Source organism: Vigna unguiculata, chromosome 6, assembly GCF_004118075.2.
Source record: "Vigna unguiculata cultivar IT97K-499-35 chromosome 6, ASM411807v1, whole genome shotgun sequence".
In the NCBI taxonomy this organism is placed as follows: domain Eukaryota; kingdom Viridiplantae; phylum Streptophyta; class Magnoliopsida; order Fabales; family Fabaceae; genus Vigna; species Vigna unguiculata.
The window spans coordinates 32,908,793-32,936,595 of NC_040284.1; the positions used below are offsets into that span (position 1 = coordinate 32,908,793).

General features: G+C 32.0%; 4 protein-coding genes across 9 annotated transcripts; 1 reads left to right on the forward strand and 3 right to left on the reverse strand.

Annotated features, from left to right (window-relative positions):
• The first annotated feature begins 243 nt into the window (after nucleotides 1-243).
• LOC114186817 (uncharacterized protein At4g38062-like) lies at nucleotides 244-4,443 on the forward strand. The gene is made up of 3 exons (XM_028074849.1): nucleotides 244-345; nucleotides 554-3,354; nucleotides 4,194-4,443. Exon 2 carries the CDS (start codon nucleotides 589-591, stop codon nucleotides 3,307-3,309), a length of 2,721 nt encoding a protein of 906 aa, XP_027930650.1. The 5' UTR covers nucleotides 244-345; nucleotides 554-588; the 3' UTR covers nucleotides 3,310-3,354; nucleotides 4,194-4,443.
• Nucleotides 4,444-4,552: 109 nt separating this feature from the next.
• LOC114186818 (magnesium-dependent phosphatase 1) lies at nucleotides 4,553-5,755 on the reverse strand. Its single transcript, XM_028074850.1, has 4 exons — nucleotides 5,496-5,755; nucleotides 5,237-5,408; nucleotides 5,029-5,145; nucleotides 4,553-4,948 (listed from the first exon to the last, which is right to left on the reverse strand). Exons 1-4 carry the CDS (start codon nucleotides 5,609-5,611, stop codon nucleotides 4,778-4,780), a joined length of 576 nt encoding a protein of 191 aa, XP_027930651.1. The 5' UTR covers nucleotides 5,612-5,755; the 3' UTR covers nucleotides 4,553-4,777.
• Nucleotides 5,756-6,150: 395 nt separating this feature from the next.
• On the reverse strand, nucleotides 6,151-15,706 carry LOC114186816 (probable ubiquitin-like-specific protease 2A). 3 transcript variants are annotated; one of them, XM_028074846.1, is made up of 18 exons: nucleotides 15,409-15,706; nucleotides 15,232-15,306; nucleotides 14,905-15,143; nucleotides 14,704-14,791; nucleotides 14,502-14,554; nucleotides 13,167-13,364; nucleotides 13,007-13,082; nucleotides 12,585-12,702; nucleotides 11,547-11,624; nucleotides 10,747-10,878; nucleotides 10,227-10,427; nucleotides 10,094-10,149; nucleotides 9,920-10,013; nucleotides 8,250-8,340; nucleotides 8,055-8,174; nucleotides 7,087-7,476; nucleotides 6,656-6,949; nucleotides 6,151-6,570 (listed from the first exon to the last, which is right to left on the reverse strand). In XM_028074846.1, the coding sequence occupies exons 1-18, from the start codon at nucleotides 15,584-15,586 to the stop codon at nucleotides 6,307-6,309; spliced, it is 2,745 nt and encodes a 914-aa protein (XP_027930647.1). In that variant the 5' UTR covers nucleotides 15,587-15,706; the 3' UTR covers nucleotides 6,151-6,306. The 3 variants fall into 3 exon arrangements, with proteins under 3 accessions (XP_027930647.1, XP_027930646.1, XP_027930648.1); XM_028074845.1 differs by having other exon boundaries at nucleotides 14,704-14,797; nucleotides 15,409-15,705; XM_028074847.1 differs by having other exon boundaries at nucleotides 12,585-12,693; nucleotides 14,704-14,797; nucleotides 15,409-15,703.
• Nucleotides 15,707-22,071: 6,365 nt separating this feature from the next.
• Nucleotides 22,072-27,331, reverse strand: LOC114188967 (MADS-box protein JOINTLESS-like). 4 transcript variants are annotated; one of them, XM_028077654.1, is made up of 10 exons: nucleotides 27,247-27,310; nucleotides 27,022-27,075; nucleotides 26,596-26,821; nucleotides 24,178-24,259; nucleotides 23,881-23,939; nucleotides 23,701-23,800; nucleotides 23,593-23,634; nucleotides 23,409-23,447; nucleotides 22,482-22,531; nucleotides 22,072-22,380 (listed from the first exon to the last, which is right to left on the reverse strand). In XM_028077654.1, exons 3-10 carry the CDS (start codon nucleotides 26,775-26,777, stop codon nucleotides 22,353-22,355), a joined length of 582 nt encoding a protein of 193 aa, XP_027933455.1. In that variant the 5' UTR covers nucleotides 26,778-26,821; nucleotides 27,022-27,075; nucleotides 27,247-27,310; the 3' UTR covers nucleotides 22,072-22,352. The 4 variants fall into 4 exon arrangements, 3 of the variants coding, with proteins under 3 accessions (XP_027933455.1, XP_027933454.1, XP_027933453.1); XR_003605533.1 differs by lacking the exon at nucleotides 27,022-27,075 and having other exon boundaries at nucleotides 23,593-23,615; nucleotides 26,596-26,842; nucleotides 27,247-27,304; XM_028077653.1 differs by lacking the exon at nucleotides 27,022-27,075 and having other exon boundaries at nucleotides 27,247-27,331.
• Nucleotides 27,332-27,803: the final 472 nt, after the last annotated feature.

Genomic DNA, 27,803 nt, shown 5'->3' on the forward strand with positions numbered 1-27,803 from the left:
CATACTCACAAATACAGATATTTTTGTCATCTCATATATATATTTATAATAATATATAAAAGTAATTCCTCTTTTATGTCTACCTCTTGTAATACTAATTCTATCTTTTATAATATAATTATTTATTAAATTTTTTAAAATTAACGGTCACTTTTACATATTTTTTAAATTATTTTTTCTATTTATTTTACTTTATTATTTTTGAACACAGGCGCGATAAGAGGAGCCTTTGTTTTGAATAAATTCAAAATCGAAAAAGAGCGCGACCGGCGCAGCCGCAGTTTGATGAGTGAAGCGACGCTCTTCGGTTGGCTTTCTGAACAACGCACACTCGCGCAGCGTCAGGTAAAACTCCTAACCTAATGTACTCTTAATTGCATATTCGCTTTTCATGTATTGTTACGTTTTAAAAATACGATTTTGCAATCAGATCCGCTAAAGTCGCCATTGTTCAACCTTTGTTTGATTTTGATTTGTGTATTGTATGGCTTAATACATGCTTGAATCCAATTAACACTGAATGCGTGTGTTGTGCACTTTATTATGTTATCAGTGAGTTAAAATCTGTGTTGGAAGGGAGATAAAGGGATGGAAAATGTGTACGCCGAGTTGGACGATGCCAGAGCGGAGGTGGAGAAGCTCAAGGCCGAATGTCGACTCAAAGCTCAAATCTTTGAGGGTTTGAAGCAAGATCGCGCACAAGAATTTCTCAAATTTCAAGAATCTAGGAAGCGGGTTGAGGAACAGGCACGCGAGCTTGATCTCAAGTCCGAGGAGATCCATGAGCTGAAGAAAGTTCTAGAAGAATTGAAGTCTAGTTTGCATGAAAAGGAAGCACACGTGGAGCGTTTGAGTTCGGAGAATAAAAGGATCCAAACAAGTTCTGCTGATAGGTTGGTGAAATTGGAGGAGAGTAATAGAGAGCTGGTGTTGGCTTTGGATGAGTTAAGATTAAGAAATGAATCTCTGGAGCAGAATGCCTGTGCCAGTAGTCAGGAAATTTTGAGTCTTAGGGCATTCTTGTTGGCCGCGGAGAAGAAGTGTTCAGAAGCGGAGGAAAAAGTGCAGCATGGTATAATGTTGAAAGGGAGAGATGGTGTGATACTGCAATTGGAGGAAGAGAATATAAGAATGCAAGATAAGATTAAATGGAGGAATGAACAGTTTAAGCATCTTGAAGAAGCTCACGAAAAGCTTCAAGTTGAGTTCCGATTGTGCAAGGAGGAGTGGGAGAAGGAGAGAACTGCATTGCTCGAGGAAATGTCTTCCTTGCAAGTTAGGTTGGATTCTCAGACAAGAAATGTGGAGGGGTTGCAATCCCGTTTGGAGATGTGTAACCATGCATTGGCTCATGAAGAGAGCAAGAGAAAACTCCTGGAGGCTGAAATATCCGAGTTTAAGACTAGTTTTGAAAATGTTTATGCTCAGTGTGAGAAGAAGAATTCAGAGATTCAACAATTAAGCATTCTGAGAAATGACGAGATAGCACAGCTGAGAAACTCACTAGGGGAGAAAGAGATGGTGGTGAGAGAACTGGATCATAAAATTGTTCAACTTGAACATGATAATAAGGAATTGGGAGATTTACTTAAAGAACTCAGGGAAGCTCAGATCAATAATGGTGGTGCAAATTCTCTGACATCAAAGCTCCGTAACAAGCTTAGACGGTTGGAAGATGTGCATAAAAGCTGTGCGTCAATTCTCAGGTCTAAAGAATCTCAATGGAGTGATCAATTGACAAAGATGGAAGCAGATATTGCTACATATAAGTCTGTATTGACCAATAAAGAACAGGAAATATGGAGTCTTCAGGTGGAACTGGAAAATTGCTATTGTACCGTTGAAGAGAATCGTATGGGACTCTTGATCTTTAAATCAGAACTGGTTGAGGCTTACTCCAAATCATTCAGTGCAGACTCTGAGAAAGCATCATTTGATGTCAAAGGGAATGAAAATAGGATTCTAATTTCTATAGAGCAATTGAAAGTGGAAGACAATCCTCCGAAAAGTATGGCACTACAACATTCTCGGCTGGTGGAAGAGCTTGAACAAAACAAGAAAAAGCTTGAGGAATCATCTGAGGGTGAGGTCATGTTGTTAGAGCAACTAATGCAGATGGAATACACACAACAATATGAAAGAAGTGCTGCTTTTGAGGCTCTAGAAAGGCTGGAGCTTGAAATAACCTGTAAAAATGATGAAATATCTCGATTACATTATGAAGTACAGGATTGGAAGTCTGCGACTGCAACCCTTAAAGTTTCCTATGAAGAAATTCAGGGAACTATTAAAGTAATGGAAACTTCCCTGGAATCAAAAGTGGAGAATGAAGAAGCCCTTAAGCAGGCCAATGAAAACCTTCTCTGTATCGTCAAGGATCAGGAGAGAAAAACTGAAGACCTTCTACTGCAGATTGGTTTATTGGAAAGTTGCAATGCAGAGAAAATGAAGGAAGTGGAAAGATGCAAGCAGGAGAAAGAGGGTCTTATCCAAATTGTAGAGGATAAGGAATGTTGCATAAAGGATCTACAGAAAGAAATAGACATCGCCTACTTGAAACAAGAATCCACAGAAAACAGATTAAAAGTTGCAATTCATGCTCAACAGGAAGCAGAGCAAACCCTCAAGCAGGAAAAAGAGATTTTTTTGAAGATTAAAGACGAGAAGGAACGTACTATAGAGCACTTTCAGGAGCTAGCTACGACATCAGAGCAAGATTTGTTAGATGCTCTCTCTTTTTCTTTCTCAAAACAAGTGGAAAATTGGGTTGAGGTCAGTTTGCTTAGGGATGCTTTGAAAAATGCAGAATATCTGGCAATGTTAGAAATTGAAGAAAAGAACAGCCGAATAGTGAAATTAGAAGACGCATTCTCCCATTTAAAACAAGAAGCTGAGCAGCTTCGAGCATCAATGGAAGCCAGGAAGTTTGAAAATGAAAAATTGATGGATAAACAGCAGACCATGGAATGCGTAATAGCAGAGCTCAAGCTTCAGAACGGAAATTTGCTCCAAGAGATCATTAACTTATCAAAAAATGGGGAAGATATGTTGGCACATTTTGAAGACATCTTTGGCAAAATTGGTGAGTTGTCTTGTTGGGATACGCAATTGGTGGAGATGCTGGGGAATGTGTTGAATACTTCTGAAGATGAAAATGAAACAGCAATGGGTTCAGTAGTTTGTGATAAGTCACACGAGTCTGCTAGAGATGGCACAAATGGTCTTCATATTACTCCCACAACCAAGAAAACTGAAGAAATTTTTGATGGACGATCGCCATTGAGAGAGGTTAATAGCCTGCATATGTAGACCAGAAGAAGATTCTGTGATCTTGCTGACAAAAAAGCCAAAAAGGTATTCAATTTCAGAAATATTTTCCTCTTCGCATTGGCATGTTTAGTTCTTGATGTCATTAAATGCGCATGCAAGCAAACTGTCCCCCAAAACTATCTTTAGGGAAGATGTAAGATAAGTTGAAAATGGTGGTAATGAATAGGCTGCAGGCAGCAAGCTTATGATGTATTTTTTTTTCCCTGAATTTCGTATCACATTTTTTTTCTCCAAACCCTAACATTTTGAGCAAGATTAACTGAATTTGCCATGTGAATGCTTGAGGCACCAAAAAGTTCCCCATTATTGATCATGGAAAATGTTGGTGCTATTTTGTTTCGTAAGTCCATATAGCTAGTAGCTAAATATTTGAAGGTTTAATTACATTTTCAGTTTTTCTTAGTTTCGGCTAAAGTTTTATTTTTTGTTAAATGTTAAAGTTAATTTACTCCTTTCGTCAATAGTTTTCCACCTAAAACACCAAAACTTTAATTTTTTTTACTGAAATAGTTGTGGCTTCTATGATAAGTTTAGGAGAAGAAACAAGTTAAAGATTTAGAAATTGGAAATATAGTGAAAATTTGAAAAAAAAAAAGGATCTTGTTGGATGGGAGATTAAGATTTAAAAAGAGAAGAATTAGAATTATAGTCGGTGAAATTTGAGTTTGAAAACTTGGTAAAAACCAATAATTCGAAATTTCAAAACAATAAACGGCCAATTCAATTAGTTTGGAAAAAGCTTGAGAACCACAGTTGCATGCAAAACAAACTATAAGGAATATAAATGTAATGAAGCCATGTTTAGTGTTATTTTGTACTTGTCTTTTGAGAAGTCATCTGAGAAATACTGTGGATTGGTGCAGGTATAGACAAGGCTCCAAACATCTTCATATGGTATTAGTAGCATATAAAAAGGAGCGGAAGATAAAACGCGACATCAGTCTGTATTCTGTTATTTAGTAATTAGCAATATCTGTCTGTATTCTGTTGTTTCAGAAAATTGCCACACGTTTCTTCATGAGTGGTCAGAACTATTTAACAATGTTGGCAACATTCTTTCCGATTCTTTGGCCATACGGTCAAGATTATTTAATTTATTGTATTCTTTGTTAATTTATGCGGAATTGCATTGACTGTTTTTAGATAAATTTCATACTACCAAACATGCGTAGTAGTATTTTGCAAACTGGAATTTCATCTAAGCAAAATTTCGGCTAAGTGATTACAATACACAACACCCACAAATTAATGAATTAGTTTCTGAATGAAATCCACAGAATTGCAATTCAATACTATACAAAATGTCGCTGATGCTAAGATCTGTATAATATTTTCCAACTAAAATTCCCAGTTTGGTTCACTTTATTTGAAGGGCAACGACTAGTACAAAATATTGTGTGGTTCTGAGTAAAATCCTGAGAGAAAAAACTCAATGAGATATAAAAAATCATGCAGCGGGGTTGGAAGTATCCGGCTTGTTAGAGTACTTGGAAAGCCATTTCTGCTTGTTCTTCTGTGAAGCGTTCCAGTTTCGAGAGAATTGAGTAAGACCTTCCCTTAACGACCCAAGATTTACCCCATCTCCAACCAAAATGCTAGTTACTCCCATTTTAGAGACCTAAGGCAATTATTATACGACGATGATGATGATGATGAAGAAATGAATTTAAAAGAAAACGTGAGAGTTTATATTATTACCGATTGGATGTTCCTATTCTCATCATCGAAAAAGAGCATGGAGTTGAAGGGGACAGCGGTCCTCGAATGAATTCTCTGAAAATGATCGGTTTTATGTGTCCAACTGGAATATATTTCCTGAATAAACCAAAGTTCAGAAGAGAAATAAAAACCAATGCATGCTGCATTAAATTTGAACTGAAAAAGAAAGATAAGCAAAAGAGTTCACCTGTGCGACGAAGAGTGAGGAGAGGCCCAATTTGTTGAGGAAAGCTGTTGCTATGTCAGCGGTTGGAGAGCGAGAAGCGATTGCAACGTCGATACCTTTCTCTTTGAGCGCTAACAATATGCCTTTAGCGTGAGGATACAGAGAAGGCATTTCACGCTTCGATCGACACTCACTGAATTTTCAACAAGATTGATTTCATAAACTAGACAGTAAAAATGAAATTAGGTTAAGGAAAAGAGGGTAGGAAGTAGGTATGAACCAGTAGAAAGGCCAGAGAGTGTAATCGAGATCAAAAACCACGAGCTTTGGCAGAACCTCAAACGCTTCGATTATCTGCACCGCCTCACCCTTCACCTTCTCCGTCTTCTCCTCCATCACTCTCTCTCTCTGCGTATATAGATTATTTTTTATCGTGACAAAATGGAGACTTATATGCTGGATTCATTTTTATGAAGACCGACGAATATTATAATTTAGAAAAACATTATTTTACCATAAAACGTATACTTGTGATAGAACATAAATATTAAATCACTGTATTTAATAGTTAAAATCAATTTCAGTTGTGATTTTAAATTTCAAAAACATGGTCTCAATTTATTAAATATAATTATTTTTTAAATTTAGTAAAAATGATTTGTTCACTTTATACAAATAATTTAGCTAAATTATTTCTTTTTGCGAATTTTAATAATTTTTAAATTATAAAAAATAGTGTAAATAAAATAATGAAATAAATTCTTATAAGGCCTTAACATTTGCAAAGTAATGATTGAACCATTTAAAAAGTAGAAAAATATCTATGAACTGTTTTAAGATCCTTAAAGATGACCCAGTTTCTTAAAACATTTAGTATACTTTAAAAAGGACCAAAATTGAGTGTCTTCGTCTAAATGAAAACAGTCCCACCAAAATTATGACAAAAAAACGGTATTAAGCATTTTTATAGTGCAAGGGTGAGGCGAAAGTATTTTGCAGATTTCTTCACCGTTTGGAGGAGCAGTAGTTAGTATGAACAAAAGCCTTGTAATATATTTCTCTCCTACGTATTTCAAATATTTAATGTTGTTTTAATGTGGCCATAACACAGAAGCTGCTTTTAGCATGCTTCTGGTTAGCACGCGCCTTAGAGCACCACCTTCGTTCATAAGCTTCGGCCTTTTGGTATCTGGATCGTATTCACGGAATGAGGAAGGAGACTCAACAACATTCAGATCAGAATCATGGCCATCGTCTGTCCCCGGAGAATCCGGAACAACGTATGCATTTGGCCTTTTGGCATCTGCTCCATCAGATTCAACTGTCACTGCCTTTTCCTCTTCAAGACTCCTCTTCTGAGTAAAATCAAGTATTTGATGGGTTATTAATGAATTCATATATTCAAGGAATGATGAACGAGGAATGACTTAGAAAACTCACATCAGTATCATTTGCCGCTGGAGAATCACACACAACATAGTCCGTAAACTCCTCACCAGAAGTCGATGGATACTCAACTACTGTATTCAATGGGAACGAGGATATTCTAGATGTTCTTGACAGAGAATGGTCATCAACAGCTTTCACAAAATTTACAGAAAATCCATGCTCCGATGATTCTGATGCTCCGTGATCTTTTCTGACACATGATGTGGATGGAAAATCATATACCAATTGGGATTTCTCCCTCTCTACTGATAAAGAAGTTTCCTCCTCACTACATTCATCAATTTCCTGTATTATTATAGCATGAAAAGGGAAATTCTTCAGTTAGTATAGCAGTATTTTCATATTCTAAGCAGATACTGGGTGGCCAATTTATTTCTTCACTTCTACTAATTTAGATAATGAAAATGAGAAAAAAAATTTACTTTTAATGGTGACAAGAAACCGCCCCTCTGCAGACAATCAGAACGTGAAATTACTCGCCAGTCCTTGGAAACAAGTGAAGGTCCTCCCAAACACGGTGAAACTCTTCCGGGTGAAGCCGTTGGATGCTGAATATCAGCAGTCTCTAGTTCAGTAGAGGAATTTAAAGGAGGATTTTTTACACACAAATCTGAATAGCAGCAACCCGTAAGGGAATCTTCTTCCACTTTCGTCTGGACAACAATGGCAGGATCTTCAGAAGGAAGACCTTTGTCAAGGCAATCGGTAGGACGTGCTTGCAAAGAATTATTTTCAAATATATCATAAATTAGGTTCTGTATGTGAGATCGTTTCAGAGAAGCCTCTGGTGGAGGAAACCAATCACTGCTCAACTGGAAATTATGAGAAGAAATTTAACTGTGACTCAACTGCTGTATAACATGAAAAAAGGAATCACGTGGCCATCCCACACAGACGATGGTGAAGACGTTTTAATAAATGCAGGTGCCAATTAAAACAGATGCATGTAAGAATAGCAATCAAGAAATACTATATATCTAAATAACCAAATCAATATAATAATGTTAAAATTCACAAACACACACATCTGACACACCCAAGCACAAGCACCAAACAATCTGAAATTCAAAGTCTGATTTTAAAAGGAGAAAAATAGTGCATAAAGGTCTCTCATATATCCCTCAGTTCAGATTCCCTGATGTCTTGCCAAATTCAGAAAAAGGCAGAGGAGAATAGCAGCCTGCATTTTGTGATATGAATTTCCTAAAGTTTTATCATCTAAAACATAATACTTAACTGAATCACCCAGAGCATCAACGGATTACAGAATCATGAAAGCAAGATAAGTCAAGGAAACTTGAAAGAAAGTCAAAGAAACATTATATCACTGAAAATGAAAAATGAGACTGCATATCCTGATCAAGTTTTAATGCCACGGGAAGCCACTTACAAAGTTAGAGAACTTCGTAATCATAAAAGGGTTAAAGTTTACAGGAGCTTCTTCCAGAAAACGTTCCACATAATGGAGCAAAAAGAGGCCACAATCGTGTAAATTATCCTGCTGAGGCAGCTGAAATAGAAAAGGCAAAACCAGTCTAGTAAAAGTTGCACTGGATTACTTATAGGGAAGTTAATAATAGACTACCTCAAGTGAGATGAATCTCATATGTAGAAATTTAGAAGACACATCATCCACCACATCACCGTGCCTCTCTTTCCATTCTTCACAGAGGTAACTACCATTACAAAATAAGAAAGGACTGTCAGATTCTGCACAACGACAGAAAACAGATTAATTCTACTTATTCAAGCTTATAATTCATTGAATAGAGTTTCGTTTCTACTAAATTTTGTCAAAACAACTTTCTGTAGTAGCTATCTAAATTCCTGTGAGGAAATATATCTGTCAACAAAGCCTTGTTAAACCATTTAATCCCAAGGTTCAACCTCAGACAAAATATCGATACAAGTCAACAAATGAACTTCTGGCAATGACAAAAAGTGACTACATTCTAGTGATTGATGATAGTAACCAAAGTAACCATTCATTGTTAACTGTTGGTAAGAAGTGGCATCAACAAATCAACTGCTAGTAAAATCAAAAGGTGACTACTGTCGAATGATTAATATATAATAGCTCGAGTAACTGTTGAAAAGCTACTGTCATGTAAAGATAAACCCCTGCTGTCGGTATATTTCCCCTATGGAGATCTTTCACAAATTTTTATTGTCAGTTGATGTAATTTATTTTCCACATACCAAGTATACATCCCATCTTTGTTTGTCTTACTGTATAAAGGGCTTGCTTGATAAACATGATATAATTGGATAAAAGAATATAATATGATAAGATAAGAACATGACGGGATAATAATAGGATAATGTTCGGTGTACAGAAGATAAAAAACTAAATAGTATCAGGTATAACATAAATTATGTTTAAATGACAGTTTTTCATTAATATGATATATAATATTCTAAAAATTGACTTTTTATTATAAATTATGAAAACTATTAAAAAATAAATATTAACTAAATTATACAAATTTATATAAGATTTCAAGATACAATAGTATCTTAAAAAATATTATATTCTTATTATTTAATTTAGTATTTTAAGACATAATATAATTTAAATTTTTGCCACTAATTATAAATATAAATTCATATAAGATAATGTGTTAAATAAAAAATTATGATATATATCATCATATAAATTAATATCAACAACATTATACATATCTTATTTTGCTCGTTAATTTTTCTTAAAATTATTAGTTTTTATAAAATGAATATTATGATGCAAATATTTTTCCTTAAAAACATATTTGAATAATAAGAATTTCTTTTATAGTTTAATTACCATTATAATTCAAATTTATGTGTAGGGTGGGGGTGGGGAGAGAGCTTATCCTATCCTATACCTATTAAACCAACTGAACTTCCGCTTTGTGCTTAACTATACTCCCCCTCTAGGACAAGAAATAAACTTTAGTGATAAGGTACAATAAGTGACAAGGTAACAAACATAAATTAGATAGTTATCATATCATCATGTTCATCAAACGGATCCTGAAAGAAATAAAAAAAAAAAGCTCCCACAAATTGAAACCAAAGTATGAAGCACACTGAATCAAATTACAAAATAAGTATTCAGGCAACTTCATACAGCATACCTTCCAGTAACCAAAGCAAAATGTTAATTTTTGTATGGAAAGAAATTTTGAGAACATGGTAATATTTATTGGACCTCCAAATTGACATTGACTAGAAAATAGAAGGTTATATATGCTATCTCTGCCATCAGGATCCTACCTTTGAAAAATATTCTTCAGACCTTTATGTGTTCCTTTTAGGGAATCCATGTGCAAGATGCAAGGTACTTTGGAAGATTCATTCATTTCTTCGTCTACAATACAATCAAATAAATACAATAGTAAAATTCTGCGAATAACAATAGAAGACTAACTGAAAGGAAAGATATCTTGCCTTTGTAGCATGTCAGTTCACCAGGATGACAAATGACAATCAAACTCCAGTGATGACTGGCATCAAGAAACATTAATGACTCTCAAGATGTAAAAATTCGTACAGAAAGCAAGATGTTGTCTTGGTCTCTTACCTATAGTTTATGGGAATCAAGATATAATCCTTTTCAAAAAGGTTCACTTTCCTTGTCCATTTGCGTACACGCTGAAATGCTGCTCTACCATCACAAGCACTCGCTGGATCTTTGTCTAAATCAGCCAGCTTGCGAAAGAAGAAGCTATTGAAAAAGTGAAACCGGTCCTGTTCATCAGTAGGGAGTTTATTTTTCAAATACCTATACATAAGCCAAATTTAGCAAATGTCAGTTCATAAGCAGGGGAAAGTCTCAAACATAGGGAGTGCTTGTTTGGATAGATTGTTTTTGGCAATTATCTTTTTTCACAAGAATTCAGATAAGTTGGCAATTTTTTCAATCAACATAAAAAATAAAGATACAAGTATCAGTGATGAAAGTAATAAAAAGATCACATGTACGTTCATGTACGAGAGAAAGGTAGGCGAACACCACTTTATGACTAATATAAGTCAATAAGTCAATTATAGCAACATTCTTGAATCCATCAAAAAGTTTAAGTTTCCACCACCATGCTTACTTGATATAAAAGTCAATGATGGTATCATTAATGAATGCCTGCGGCTGTAAAAGCTCAACATCTCTCTTACTAATAGAAACAGCATCGGGCTCCCCCTTTGGATAAATAACTTCATCAAAAGCCTCATCAAAACTGCATAAAATAATATCACATAAACAAACAATAACTAAGATAATACAAATATTACCTAAATAAATGGAGTGGCAAGAAAAAACTAGCAAAGGGCGGACACAACCTACAATTATTGGCTTACTCAAGAATAAAACATCACAAAAGTTCAAGCTATCAAATGCTAGCTCCATAAATTTGTTTGGTTCAACAAAACACATAATTGTTTTTCACTTTCGGCGTGGATCGTGTGCTTGCCCCCATGGATCAATAGTGCTAGCCCCCCACCCCCAGAGCTGTAATTTAATATAATTGGGATAATGAGCATGGAAAAATTTAATATAATTGGGATCAATAGGGTATATTCAAGTTTTGAATGCTTGACTGAAGAGGTTCATATACTGTGTCAAGAACCAACTATCAACAGCATAACCAATTACGTGCATTCTCATGAATTTCGTTCATCATTTTCTATAACCTTAAAAGTACAACAATTATATAAAGCAGCAAAATAAACAATTTACCTTCAGTAGCTAGGAGCTCAAGAAATTATGGTACATAATCAAAGCAAGTAACAGAGACAACTGGTGAATTAATGTAATGAAGAATCAAATTCTAAAATTTATTGAATGTGAATGTGACATGGATCATATTTCTAAAAACTTTAACAGAAGCAAATAAGTTGGACTTACTTGGGGAAATAGCGGTGCTGAGAGAAAAAGTAGTGCTTCCCCAATGCAGAAATATTTCTACTGTTATCTACATCAATGCTGCATGAGGGGAATAAGTAAGACTAATTAACACCTTATAATATTGAGCAACATACTTCTGAACAGTCGAGTAACAGAATTTTGACCAGTTAAGCAACAACATTTTGTACACTCAAGTACTAAGCACCCAAAAACCACGAACAATTAAAAAAATAACAGCATTGAAAAACATCATAAACGAAATCAATCTCACCACAACAAAAACTGAAAACTAAATAGGATTAGATACTTGGTCCATGTATCGGTCTTTTACCAATAGCTGTGCTATAAATCTCTTTGGCTCTTTACTTCCCTCCTTGATGCAAGTTTGAGCTTGAGGGACTGTGGTCCGTGTATCAGTCTTGGGCCGATGGGGAAAGTCTTGGCTACATTGGTCTTTAAACAGTACATGTGCGATTCGGGTCTTAGTACTCGATTATATGGCCCATTTGTGCATCAGATAAAAGGACTATATATCCCAGGTCAATAGGTGGTTGTATGTCAGTGCCTAAATTGATGTCGCATGAAGCGGGATCAGTTATTGTAGTCGTATGATCATGGGCTAAGCAACTGCTCAAGTGGCACGAGATAAGGGGGAGTTGATGTTGATATATAGAGGATACCTAATAACTTGCAATTCCAAGGGGGATAAGATACTTGCTCTAAAGATTGCAAGGCAGAGAGAGAGAGAGAGTACACTTGAGTTTCTGTTAGCCTCATTAGCTTAAGCAGGAACAATACTAAAACATAATACTAATTGAGATATATATGATCTATATCTAAGTAAAGAAAAAAAAAAAAAAACCGAGATATATTTCGTTAACTAAGGCTAATAGTATGTAGATACACCTTCAGACTCAAAATTTTCTATGATCAATGATGATAAGAGAATTTGTAATGCTTTCTTTGATCCATAAAAATCTAAGTCAGGAATCACAATACATATTTTACACTCCACAAAATGGCAAATAACATTCTTACTCAAAAAGTGTACTCCATATATCTGTGTATCTTGTGTCCAATAGTTTGATTGCTTCTTCTGCCTTGTACCAAAAGGAATCATAGACTGCAAACTTTAACAGCTTAAAACCTGCATAAACTTTTAAGCAATGCCGAAATATTATAACAAGATTATCACAAACCCCTCCACTCAAAGAAATGAAGCAATGAAAATACAAATAGTATGGAATCTGACTAAATTATTCCTGAATAGGAAGGGAGTTTATTGTAATGAAATACCAAATAGAGTAAAATAAATTAAAGGAATACCATCATATCCATATATTCACCATTACAGTTGCAATTAATTAAGGACTTCAAATTTTAAAAATAAGGAGAGAACAAATATCCTCCGCATTGATCATAAAAAAGATTGATAACATAATTCTTGAAAGTAGTCAGACCTGGATTTTGATTTGTAGTTCCAGCTTCACTATAATCTTTTGATTTGACAAGAAGGTTGATCAAGGCTGTTTCAATCTAGTGATGGAAGAAAATCGAATTTATTTGTAAGAGAGACAAGAGATTAATAAAAGATGGGAGGGGGGGGGGGGGGGGACTTACCTTTCCAAACCAACATGATTCAATTTTTATGATATCTTCAGTCGGCCACTCAATTTTAAGTGTTTCCCTAGTTCCATTATTTGTTGAGCCTTCAAGTTTCAAGGAGTTGCATGAGAATGTTAACTGGGACCTAGTGGAATACAAATCCTCAAATTGAATAAAATCAGGGATGACATCAACCACCTTTTCTTCGACATTCTGCACATGAAAAAGTACTAAGTCCATACATACATTTGATGTATCAAAGAACTAGATCCAGCATAAAAAATAAATCATTTTAAGACTGAGTTGGCCATCATCAGAAGATACAAGCAGACTAAATGAATTGCAAGAAGAAGATCAAATGACAAGTTCAGTTCCTTTGAAAAATGAAAACTACAAGTTTAGGTCATTAGGTTATATTTGAATGCTGAAGATCAAAAGATGAATGCATGAGTTTTTAAAGCCATCGTGTGACCAATAACTTTTGATCTTGATCATATATGTATGAGTATATGGAGTCCAGATTTATAGTTCTCATAGATCAAAAACACTTCTTAAATCAAGGTACATTGCCTCTGTGGTCTTCTACATGCAACGATTCACCATCCAGAAACATTTAAACTAATTGCCTTCTTTGTCGAATCAGAGTGATCGGTGTCCATTCCCTTCGTCCAAGTGTGCAGAACAACACAATTATCCACCGTAGCCTCCTCAGTCCCCCCATTGACAACCACATAAACACAAATTCAGACTATTATTTCAACGCTGGGTATTTTCTAATGAAGAGGTCTTTTTTGTTCGAGTTTGAGCATTTTGTCATGTCAAAATGGTGGAAACAATGACATTGTTGTGGCAATACCAAAGAGGGAATATCAGTTTCTTGAACAAGAGGCCTTCATCATTTGGGTCATTGTTGAGGATGCTTTTGTTTCAGTGCTACAGGGGATGAAGTCTCCAATCTTTCGGCAAAGGGATTTCTTTTTGTTGGCGGTTCAGCATGAGATATGACGATGACAAGAGTTCATTGCAGCATGTGCCTTCACCTTAAGGAAAATTTTAATCTTAGCTATTATTTGTTAATCCAAAGGCTACTATTTATTACTAGCTGTCGATTCTCATTTTAGGAAGTTTCCCATTTGAAGCGCAACATAACCTACTGGACGCAGAAATAGTCTTTTAAATGCCAAAATCAGATTTCTTGCCCCCTAAAGCAAAAGGGATAAGAGAATATAGAACAAATTTCATTCTTTTCCATAATGAAAAACAAAGTTTTGACATATAATCTCCACATATTACAATGATCAGTTAAAACAAAAGAGATATTAATTATAAAAACATGACAAGAACACTTACAATTACAAATGCAGCCGAATCGTCATGCTCCACTAGCTGGTCTCCGAAGTTAACTAAAGTATTAAAAAAGAAAATCAATACCAACAATAAACATAGGAAAAATCAGTATGGATAAGCAAAACATTAACACCTCAAATATTATAAAAAAAAAAAAAAAAAAAAAAAAAAAAAAAAAAAACTCTTAAAGCGGGGAAAAAAATACCTTCATCTTCAGATGGATTTGAAGACGAAATAGAAGAAGAACTCTTTTGACTAGCGTCGTCGTCGTCATCTGAAGCCACGCCGAGTGACTGTTTCTGAAACAACATTAAATTAACGGTCGCCAAAAAGAACCAAAAGTTTCTTTCGCCCCAAGCATGTTAGCATGAATTGCAAAAGGGAAAAAATAGAGACGGTTACTTACTTTCGAGTCAAAATCGCTTTCTACAAAATCACTGCAGCCGGAAATTTCTTTATCAGCAGAGAGTTGTAGCGGCGTGTCTATCGAAGACTGAGTATCAATTTTTTCTAGATCATAATCATCATCTTGTCCACGGCCATCATCATCATGGCCATCATCATCATCATCATCATCGTCATCAACAACAACCTCTAACGGTTGATCAGCAAGTTCCTTCGCTGAGCACCGTGTCACTTCTTCTTCTGAACAACATGAAACACGAGAAAAATACATAAACAATAATCAGACAGACAAAAAGGGCGAAAGAGTTCGTCCAGGAATGACACGTACCTTGTTCGTCATCGAGGTCGATATGATCGGCGGTAATGTCAATGGATACAGGTCTGGAATTTGAACCGCTCGCAACTGCGGAGAAAAGTGACGAGGAATGGGAACGAACTAAAGAACGAAAGAACGAACGAACGAATGATCGAACGGGAAATTGAAAGAGTGGAGAGAGGTGCTTACAGGCTTGGAGGAAATCATATTTGGTGACAGGGGAAGAGCGAGACCTGCTAGGGTTTTGGAACTTGCGGAGAATCTTCTTAGAGACCTTCTCGATGCTGTGGTCTTCGTCATTGAACTCGAACACGTCGAATTTCTTGGTTGAGAGAGAAGATGAAGATGATCGCGGGCGCCGAGTCATGGAGCGAGTGAACAGCGAGTGAACGAGTGAGGCAGAGCGAGTTGGAGAGAGGGAGAAAATCGCTAAGAAGAAAAATTACAAATGTTTTACTGAAATGATTTGCAACATTTATACTGTGATACATGCTTTTTGTGAAGCCAGTTTTGTCTCTACATTCTTCACTCGCCCTACTCACCTCCCCACTCACACCATCTTCATTTTCTACACTCAAAATCCAAAATTTATTAATTTATAATACAAATTTAAGGTGATTCCACCCTTTTGAAAATCATTCATACCGTAGAAAACAGATTAATTTTATTCTTTTTCTTTTTCTTTAATCTCTCTCACCAAATATATAATTAATGTTGCCTCTTTCTTCTTCTTTTTTTTACCTTTTTTTCAATCAAATTTAAAATTTGGAACTAATATATTTCTGAAAATACGTTTTTAAGTGATTATAAAAAATATTCACTTTAATTTTAAAAAATGTTAAATATTTTAATTTATAAATATAATAGTTTTTTCCTTGATCGTCGAGTCTTCTAAATCAGGATTGTTGCCTTGATAAAATACATTAACAGGTTTTAGTCAAAAAATAATAATACAGTAATGATTTTAACTTTTATTATTATGTATATATGATTACAGAATGAATTAAATTTAAGAGACCTCACCAATTTTATTAGTGTGAATGACTGTATATTTATGAATACATAAACTGTATTTTGTTATGTTGTGTATGATTATGTTTGTGCTTACTTTAGTGTATTTTTTAAACAATTTTTTTATTTATTTTGTGGCTGAATTATTTAAATTTGCATTGGAACTGAAGTATGTGGTTTACAAGACATTGATAATAATGCAGACATTCTACAAGAACGGCTAATCAATGAAAACAAATAGTATAATTTTAACATTTTTGTCATGCATACTTCTAAAAGTTTAAATGAATTATAAACAATTTTTTAAATTAGGTTTAATTATGTTTTAGATTCTTATTGATTTTGAAAAAAAAATTAATTGAGTTCTTAATATATTTTTATGATCGAATGATTTTTTATTTTTTGATTCAATTTCTATCGTTATATCTTTCTATTAACTGAATGACAGCTGTTAAGTAGTTACATGTTAAATTATGAAATATGATTTAATTTGAATTTAAAATTTTGTACGTTTAATTTTATATTTTTTAAAATTTTAATGTCATTAGTTATTGGACCTATGATTACAGAGTACAACATGAGTACAACATTTAAACGTACAAAACATAGGCCTACAAAATTTAATTTATACAAATATATACAAAATTTAATTCATACAAATATATAGGGTAAATGGTGATTAAATTCGACAATACTTATCCGTAAAATCATAAAATTTTAAAATTATAAAATTATTATATACACAATTTAAAAATGATAAAATTATAGCCACAAATCAAGTAACATGATAAAATAATACTTATATAATTACTTAACAACCTTATTTCTTAGTTAATCGACAGAAAAGTTGAATAGTAAAACTTAAATGAAAAAAGTAAATTTTTTAAGTACATTTCAAATACCTAAAACATAATTAATTAACCAATAATAATATTTATTGTGATCATTGTTTTATTTGTAATCCAATTTCAAATCCACCTCCGATGATGTCTGTTTGTGTGTTTATTAAAAGATTTAGAAATTAAAAAATAAATAGTATTTTTAAATTTATAATTAAATTTTAAATATAATTAAACTTAAAAATAATTTCTTATTTAAGAGAATAATTTTTATTTATCAAAATTTTACAAATTTAGTTTTTGTTCTCGATATTCTAAGCTGTTGCTTTTCTCCTCGTAAACATATAATTAGTTATGAATTGTTGAATTGGTTAAAACAATTCAGCTGTCAAGAATGATTCACTTGGAACTTGACAAAGAATGAAAAATCAAATTGACACCTTAAAATAAATTGAAAATACCTGTTGGAGGTCTTGAATAATGCAAAATAAATAGAGTCAATTTTAAATATTATTAATTAATTAAATAGAATAAAAAATGAGTAAGATGAAAATGTATAATGAAATTTATTTAATTCTTCGAACAATCATAATAATTATAAACTTATTTTTAAAACCCGGGTGATGTTACTTAATAATGGTTTTCTCTTCATTTAATTTCATATTGATTTTAAGTATACTCAAATATTATTGAAATCACTTATTCTCTTAATTGCAACATATGCTTATAATATATTGATCAATGTTATGCAATTAACTTATACTACTAAAACATAGATATAGAAGTTAAGATAATATGTTGTGAGCAACATAATATCGTACTTTTAATATATATATATATATATATATATATATATATATATATATATATATATATATATATATATATCAATGGATGATGCTATCAATAACAAGTACTATTATTTTATTAATACATTTCTATAGAAATATGTATTAATGTCAATAATATAATTAAAAAAATTATTGAACTAATAATTATAGTTTGACAGCTTCGTATTAAAATATATTAATACATACTAATTTTATATTTACTAATTTATCATTAATAGTATTATTTGTATTAAAAATATTACTGACAGTAGGAATGTAAATAATCTATATAAATGTATTTATTTAGTATTAATAAACATGTGCAATATTTTAGTCATCATCTAACTTCTATAGTTACATACCTTATAATTGTTAAAACCTAGTAAACTTTAGTCATCAAAAGTATATTGGGGTTAACAGTATTTTGATTAAATATGCAGAGATTAAAGAACATCAACCTAATTTTAATCATTAAAAAAAGTTAAGCCATATATTTGTGAGTGATCACGTGTATATAAAAGATTAAAATAAATTACATGTTTTACAAGACAAAAATAAACCTTCCGCGTATTAAAAAATATAACTTACTTTGCATTTTTTGCTGCAACATATCACATTTAAAAAATTAAATTTTAAGGCGAATTTAATTTATAATTTCTCTTATTTAAAAGTAAACATTAAGTTGGATTAATATTTAAGTTTATGTATAAAAAATTTGTCTTATTTTAATAGATATAGAATCTCTATCACTATATAATTTATTTCAAAAATTTTAAATAATTTTTATTTTCAGATTTTGAATCCACGAATTATAAAAGAAACTTAATAAAGATTCTTATTGCAACGAATACCTTATATTATAAATTTTTGACATTAGGATATGATCAACAAATTGTAGTCTATAACAGATTTTTCAAAGTGGGAGTATGTTGAAACAACAATAATAAGAACAAAAAAATTGGTCACAATAACGAGAAGTAACAGAGTAGAAATATGTTGAAATACAAAGATGAGTCAATTAGAGGTTAAAATTGAATTGAGAAGGACAAAAAATCAAACTAGCACGAACTTGAACATGATGCTTCCAAACCAAAACAAAAAAGAATACAAAAAAAATAAACTAGCACGATCTTAAATATGAATGTTTTTGACACAAAATGAAGAACATAGAAATAAAAAACTTTTCTTTTTCACAACAAAGAAGGAAAAAAGAATGAGTTTTATAGTGATGATAGATAACAATTGCTTTTCAAATAAACAAAAAATGAAAAAAAAAAAAAACCATATTCAAGAAGGTTTAGGTCGTGTTCTTTTAAATGATTTTTTAGTTCCATTGAATTGATTTGAGAGAGAGTGGTAATGCATGATTGATCCTTCATGGTATCTTGCCTCATGCAAAGATATTTGTGGGATAAAAATTTAGTTTTATAGAAACACCCTCATTTAAAATCACTTGTATATCATAGACACTACTACTCTTTGTTATTATATTGTTAGTATTTTTCTAGCAACGAGTTCAAGTATGTTTACTATACAGATGTACACTAATATATGTTTTTTTAATTTCTGTAATCAATATTTACAAACATACTCTAATTATAAAATGTATTATCACAATCCTAATTTTAAAAGATAAAAGATGTTTTCGTATTAAATATTAATCATGTCATAAAAAAAAATCTTTGTTTCTTTACGGTAATCATTAATATCTAAATATTTAATTTTTCTTTTCAAATAATAAAGAGATTATTTAAAAATAGATATTATGTTTTTCAAAATTAATGAATAATAATGTTAAAAAAATTAACTTATTTAAAATTCATTTCATATTTTTACCATCAAGGCCAATTTTGTAATTTTTATTTTTTATTTATTAACTTTTTGATCTATCAATTTAAAATAGACATGCACTAATAAACTATTTAGAAGTGATTAATCTTCTTAAACTGTCCAACCGGACAATTCAAGATTAAATACATTTAAATTATTAGTATTGTCTCCTTTTAAAAAAATACACATTCTTTAAAAAAAATACTTGGAGACAAGTAAATAATTTTCGTATTCAATCTCAAACGGGAAACTATGGCTAACTCCATGCAACGACAATTTGAGATCAAACAAAATAAATTGATTTACTTTAAAATATAAATAAAAAACATACTAAATAAACAATATACTAAACAATTATAAGCTCATAATAAAATTAAGAACCTAGAGTGTGAGACGTGAGTAGCAACGGAGGAGAATCAATTGTACCCACAGTCGGACAACAGGGATACTACGTCAACACTGTCAAAAGTTTAAAATAAATTCTCATGAAATTGATACATACTAACTCCTAGGATCCAAATTATCTTCTAGTACAAACAATCCAAAATTTCTTCCATATTTTTAATAATCTCAAATTCAAGATTGAAAATATAAAAACATACAAGCAATCCAAAAAAATTAAATCCAGCGGATCCAAAAATAATCCAAATCGTAAAAATAAACATACCAAGGAGCGGTGGATTGAATGGAGGCAATGGCAACGGCACCGAAAGAACCTCCTCGAGCTGCGTGCAGTGGCGGTGGAGGCAGACTGAACAGAATTGCAGTAGCCGTTGGTGATGATTGCTCGAAGAACAAACACGCTGCGGCTCCGGTGGCAGTGCACGACTCCTCAAAGGTGCAGCGACGGTGGTGGTTGGTCGAAGAAGAAGAAGAAGCCGCGGCGGTGCGGTGCTGCGACGAAACGATGCCCTGGAACGTCGGAGGTGTACGGGATGGTGGGAGCTCTACGTCGGAGGTGTGCGGGACGGTGGCGCAGAGCTGCGCTGGTCGTCGGAGAAGGGCGGAGCAGTGCGGTGGTGGTTTGTCGAAGAAGAAGAAGTCGCGGCGCTGGAGCGTCGGGACGGTGGCGCAGAGCTGCGCTGGAGCGTCAGAGGTGCGCCGGAGGTGCGCCGGACGATGGGACCTGTGCGTGACGGTGGTGCTGGTCGTCGGAGAACTGAAGGTTGGCCGGAGAAGACGAACTCGCAGAACAACGGAGAAGATGAAATCGCAGAACAACGAAGGAATTGGGGTTTTTTAACCCTACGAAGGGATACTGCCTCGGTTATTCGAAACCGAGGCATATTCTACACTTACTGCCTCGGGTAGGCTCTGAACCGAGGCATATATTACACTTACTGCCTCGGTTATTACAGAACCGAGGCATATTCCTTCAGTAAAAAAAAAAAAATTCAAATTAGGGGTCAACGCAGTGGTCAAAATAATTAAGTGTCTCTACTGCCTCGGTTAAGAGAGAACCGAGGCATATTGCATCAGTGAAAAAAATAAATAAATTAAATTAGTGGTCAACGCGCTGAGTCAAATTTTTTTAGCTCTATATGCCTCGGTTATTATGACAACCGAGGCATAAAAGTTCAATTTAATTACAAAACTGCCACCGCGTGCTTTTATACCGCAGGTCCACATGAACCGAGGCATATACAGCGCTGTAAAAGCTCTAAAATACACTAGTGTCTTATAAACTTCACTCTCAAATCCACTTTACTATCACCTCCAAATTCCTTAAAAAAAATAACATAAACTTCATTCTCAAATTCATTCAAATCAATCATCTTCCTTTTCTTCAAATCATTTATCTCAAAAGAACACACCCTTAGACTATGATTAAAATAAAAATGTAACATAATCCGTATAAGCTATGTTAAATCATATATTTGCATTAATGATTATTCATAATTTTTCATTTAACAAACAGTGAAAACTTATTTACCACATTAACAACTATATATACCTAATAATAAAATATTAAACAAAATTATGTGTTATAAGATAGGACATAGTAAAATATCCATGTCATCTAATTTTTTTATTATAAACTCTCCAAGCAACTTATAAAACCTAATTTATATTGTTATCTACTCTACACCATTTAACATATTTTAATTGAATCATATTATTTCATAATAGTTAAAATAATTTAGGAAATTTAAGAATCAAAGTTAAAGTATATTTAAATACACATTTAAAATATATAAATATATATATATATATATATAAATATATATATATATATATATATATATATATATATATATATATATATTTAAATTAAAATTGTAATATAACACCAACATTCAAAACCAACAATGTATAGATAATTATAATTTAAAGTACTAGATTCATGTTTAAGTTTAAAGGAATATATTATTAACCTAGAGAATTTGGAGATGAATATGGTAGTATTATATCTGAATGCATCACTGTTATGCTAACAAACAGAAATTACCTGAAAATAAATATTGGCAGAACTGTAAGAGAGTGTCACTATTGAAGACTCTGCAACTGCAATGATCACCTTATGTATATATATACAAGAACCATTTTTTTTCTTGGTGGTTCACTCTTCCTTTTTCTCACTAACTAAAATACTGCATCGTGGTTCACTCAATACTCAGAAACTCTATTTTGAGCCAGAAGGAAAAGGTAGTCTGCACAGTATGCATCAAAATAATGAAGTTTCAGTTTTCTTATTCATGACTTCTAAAACTACATCAAACAAAAAACACTCAACTTTTTCCAAGAAACTTACCCCAATGTGAGGGAGGTGTCAAAGGATTGGTCTTCTACATTCGTTATCCTCTAAAATCACAAACAAGAGGAACTGTTAAAAACATCACATACTAATAAAAACACTACTGCTAAGTATCTTTATTGGTAATTCTGATTGAGTTACATTGAAAACAAAAGCAGAGTATACTAGTTTTTTCAGCACTTTTTTCACAAAAATATTATTTTCTGTTTGGTGTTTAAACCCTTTTATTCCATAAGATTTTGCTGTTAGAAATAACAAAGCTGACATTTTCCTGCGATTTTCTTTTGTAACAGGACCAGAACTTAGAATAACAGTATGAATGAGATTAATACGACAAAATTTGTGGGAAAATAAGAAAACCCTAACGACCTACGAAGCCTAGACAAAGATACGACACGGACACAGAGATACGGCTAAATTGAAAAACATAAGATACGGGACACGACATGTATATATATATATATATATATATATATATATATATATATATATATATATATATATATATATTATTTTCAAACTTTCAACTAACACATGGTCAACTAACATAGAAATGAATCTAATTTATTTATCTAATATAAAAAAAAGTGAAAAGTAGTGATCATATAATACTTTTTTCTTATTTTTATAATCATAATAGGAACTTATGTGATAAATTTACAAATTTATGGATCTTTTAGAAAATAATTGTATTTGTGGTTATTAATATTGTGTTGGAGTCATGTCAAAATCATGTTAAAGACAAAAAAAAATGTCTTTAAAATTGGACACTTTACTGATACGTATCGTAGAGTGTCATACGAGTGTCAGTGTCCGATACGTGTCAGACACAGGACACATCCATTGATAAGGCGTGTCCGGACTTCATAGCTAACGACCGAACAATTTTATTGGTGAAAATAATAAAAAGTGAAAACTAGTTACCTGTTTTATGAGTCGGTTATCTTCCTTGAGTTTGTTTCCCTGCATAGGGAAATGAGAAGTTATAACTGAGCATCATAGAGCCAGAGTGTGGCAGAGATTATTAAGACAACATATAATGCAGAGGATTTATGATAGCAATACAAAACTATATCCGACACTGACAATGAATGAGAATTCTATATACCTTGTGCGTAAGAATACTGATCTCTGCTATAAAATTTTGAACCTGAAAGATGTTGAATGTTAAAGAGTGTAATAAAGAAAAGTGATGAAAGGAGAGGGAATGATGGACCTTGGCTTTATAAACACGGTCCAAGGATGAACCAAGTCGTTCTTCTAATTTCTGCAGTTCCTTTAGGCTCAATCCTTGCAATTCTTCTCCATTCAGTTGTCTAAGATGAAATTGTAAATTTACAATACATGAGAATTTAAAAAATAAACCCTTTCTCTGATGAATTTACAATACACATACCTCATTTCACGACTCCTGTCTTCCACTTGCTTCTTCAAAGAAGTATAATTACTTGTAATCTGTACAATCACCACACAAAGTAGATATGAATTTTGGTTCCTTCAATGTTTTTACCACTCTTTATATATGTAATTTTTACTGAAATATTCTATTTAAAAATCAAAATTGTTTCTTCCCTATGATCATAAAATCCTTTTCTAGAATAATCAGAATCATAAATATTGATGTTTTTTCAAATCCTTGAATCCACAGTTAAACACCAGTGTTGATATTAAAAAATAAAACCGAAAAAAGTACCTGATCCGTAGGATGTGACTGGTCTAGTTTGTCAAGGTTCAACTCTGAACATAAAATATATCTTTCAGTTATTTTCTGCATACTTCAAACAACACAAAAAAGGCTTCACGTTAATTTCTTCAGGGGGAGCATTTGCATTACATTATGTTCCTCGTCATGTCTTCTGTTTAAACAATGACATCAAATATCTATCATAAAAGTTTACATAAATATATTCACCTTTTAATTGAAATTTACAGCAAATGTATAAAGTACAAATAACACATGTAATACTTCATTCAATCATAAACCACTAATAACTCATTTTTTATAATAACTATATCTAATATAACATTTTGTCATTAGTTGATAACCAATCTATATTTTATATCCTTACATAATTACTTTTAAATTTGTTCCATTGAATACAATAGTTTTGTTTTTCGAATCTTATGATATGTTCGGATGAGACAATTTAAGAGATTAATTCATTTGTTTAGAAAATTTGAATTCTTTCAAGAAAAATTATATGTTTGGATGAGGAAATTAAAAAGAAATTGAAATTGAAAATTTTTAAGAAGGTATTTCAAATAACTAAAATAGAAGAAAATTTAAAATTTTCAAGTTGTAGAATTGCTCATTGCACTATAAGAAAATGTTTCTAATAATCAATTTTAGTGACCAAAAGTTATTAGTTATGGTAACCAATTTAAATACCAATTTAAAAAATAAATAGGTAAAAATCACTATATAAGATAAACTTTTTTTTACTTTTATAAGAACTAATTAAAAGATGTATCCATCCAATTTTTTAATTAACTAATATTGTAAAAATACTATTCTAACGATCTATAGAAATTAAATTCAGATTTAGTTAATCCAAACCTTGCTAGGAATTTGATCATTATGCTAATATATAAAGAGAGAAAATGAATACCTTTCTTTAGCCATTGATTAATTATTTTTTGTGGTTCAGATCTCCAGCCAATAATTAATCTGTTCTTATTCTGTTGTAAGAATTTGTAAAAGCATAGCTTTGAAATTAGATTCTTAGTGACTTTATCCTACTTAATTGATCTTAAAATCATATTATATATCAATATGGTTTATGAGTTCAATTTTGATACACTTTTTAATTTTTCTTTTACACTCTGAATCCAACATCAAAAACCATATATATAGATATATAAACCAAGAGTTTAATGTATTTAATTCTCTTTGAATATAAAAACAGTGATGTGATCTGTATTTCAATCATATATATATAACTCGACTCAATGACTTAAGTCTAGGGGGACTTGTAGTTACAATATCAATAAATGACTCATTAAATAAAATATTAAAATTTCTTAATAGAGATGACTAATTATGAATGTGTTTTTCAATAATATTGTCTACCATTTTGTACAACTTTGAGTGTCCAATAATTTTAAGTATTCATGGAGACAGTATTGCCTGGGTCAATTACTACGTTTAAAATATTATTTGTTTCAGAATTTAGAACTTTATTACGATTTCAGACATAAAAAATACTTTGAAAAATTAAATAAAAATATATACTTGAATTATTTAACTCTTAAATAATATAAAACTATAAGATATATATATATATATATATATATATATATATATATATATATATATATATATATATATATATATATATAAACATTTCAAAGCGCGTGTGAATAAAGTATATATTTCATTCATAATTTCATGGGAAAAGTGAAGTTAGAAAAATAAAAACTACTAGTTTATATGAAACTATGATTTATGACATTTTTGCAAAGTTTCTTCATAACATAACAACATTTAGAAGAAAAAAAATATTATATCAGAAATTAAAATTAACTTATATAAAAATAAAAAATGATGTAAATGAACTTTTATATACTAGCGTACATTAATTTTAACTATGCTACACTAAAGAATACTAATCCACATGTGCACATTATATGATGAATCATGAATGTAGGAATGAAGGTTTAAGGAAAGCATAATTTTGTTTTGAGTTTTTTTTTTCTTTGATCATGTATAAAGCTAATGCTAAGTTAAAAAACCTTTTTGGTCATACTATTTATATTATATGTAAGGAAATAGGTTACAACACCCACATTTTGGTAAACTAGTGTATATAATATCTGTTGTTTTATCATAAAAAACGAATGTTAAATAAAAAAAAGGTTAAAATAAAAAAATATTAGTTGTTGTTAGGAATCAAAGTGTGAATCTAAGTTCTACATTTTATGGTTTGCCAGAGTGTTAAAGGTCAGGTTTGGGGTTCGATACCCACTGACAACAACCTGCCTTGCAAAGTGGGGGACACTTGGAGCGAGGAGTTGGAGTGTATTGGACTGCAGACCTGATACTACTGGGGTGGGCCGGGAGGTGTTATAGAAATAGCAAAAGAAGCTAGGGTGCTTAGGAAGAGGAAAGTACCTTGAACTTGCATAGTCGAAGAGTTTGCCAGCAGGTGAAAAGACTATGAGAGCAATCTCAGCATCGCAGAGAAGAGAAAGCTCACGTGCCTTCTTCAGAAGCCCACTCTTCCTCTTCGAGAATGTCACCTGCCTCGCCGTTACATCCACTATTTTCTTGATCGGTATCTTCTTTCTCACCATTTTCGTCAAAATCAAGAACACCAGAAAATTGTGCCCTATTGCTTCTGAGAGTGAACAAGTTTCAACTGTCACAAATTGTTCTGAGAGATTAAAGAACACGAATAAAGATTCGCAATTTCGGTTTTAAATGTGAACCCGTTTTCATAAAAAAGAAAGAGGGTCACATCACATGTATTCTTGTTTTGCAAAGAAAGAAAAGTATGTGTGCTTGAGCCGTACAGAAAAAGGTGAAGAAAATTGATACCTGCCGGAAAATTCTATGTTAAGAAAGTGATGATCGTAGGTTACTTGTTAAGATCTTCACAAAACGGGAAATCGAAGATCGAAACAAAAAAAAAAAAAAAAAGTAAAACCAAAGGCAAAGGAAAAGTCAAAGGAAGTGTGAAAGCAGAAGGAACCTAGATAAATGGGGGTGAAAGAGAAGAGATTAGAAAAAGGGTGGGAAAAAAAGAAGAAGAAGAAATCTAACCTGTGTTTGTCTCGAAAGAAAGAAGACGAAGGGAAGACATGGGCATACAAATCCTTCTTCTAACTTATCTCACCATTTATTATCGTACTCGCTGAAACTGTCACACATCAATTCATAGATTTTTACAAGCTTCTTCCACAATTTGTTTTTTTTTTTTACTACTTTTGGAGGAAATACTTTATCACTCAGCAATTCAATCTTATTATTGAATAGAAACATTTTCTTTCACAGCTCCAAATTAATGTATTGAGAACTGTTTTTAAGATTGTATTTAATTAGTTAATATCATAAACATTTTACTCTAGTAATATACAAAACTTGAACTTAGTTGTGTAATTTATGTAAATTGGTTAAATCAAGTTAAATATTTGAAATCAAATTTGACTTTGAAATATTTAAAGATTCTTCTTGGTAAAAAAAATTAACAGTTTCAACCAATTATAACCAATTATAATTTAATTTTAACGAAAAACTTTATAAATAATTATGAAAATATAAATTATAAATTAATAATTAAATCAGAAAAACTAATTTTTTATATAAAATCATTAATGATG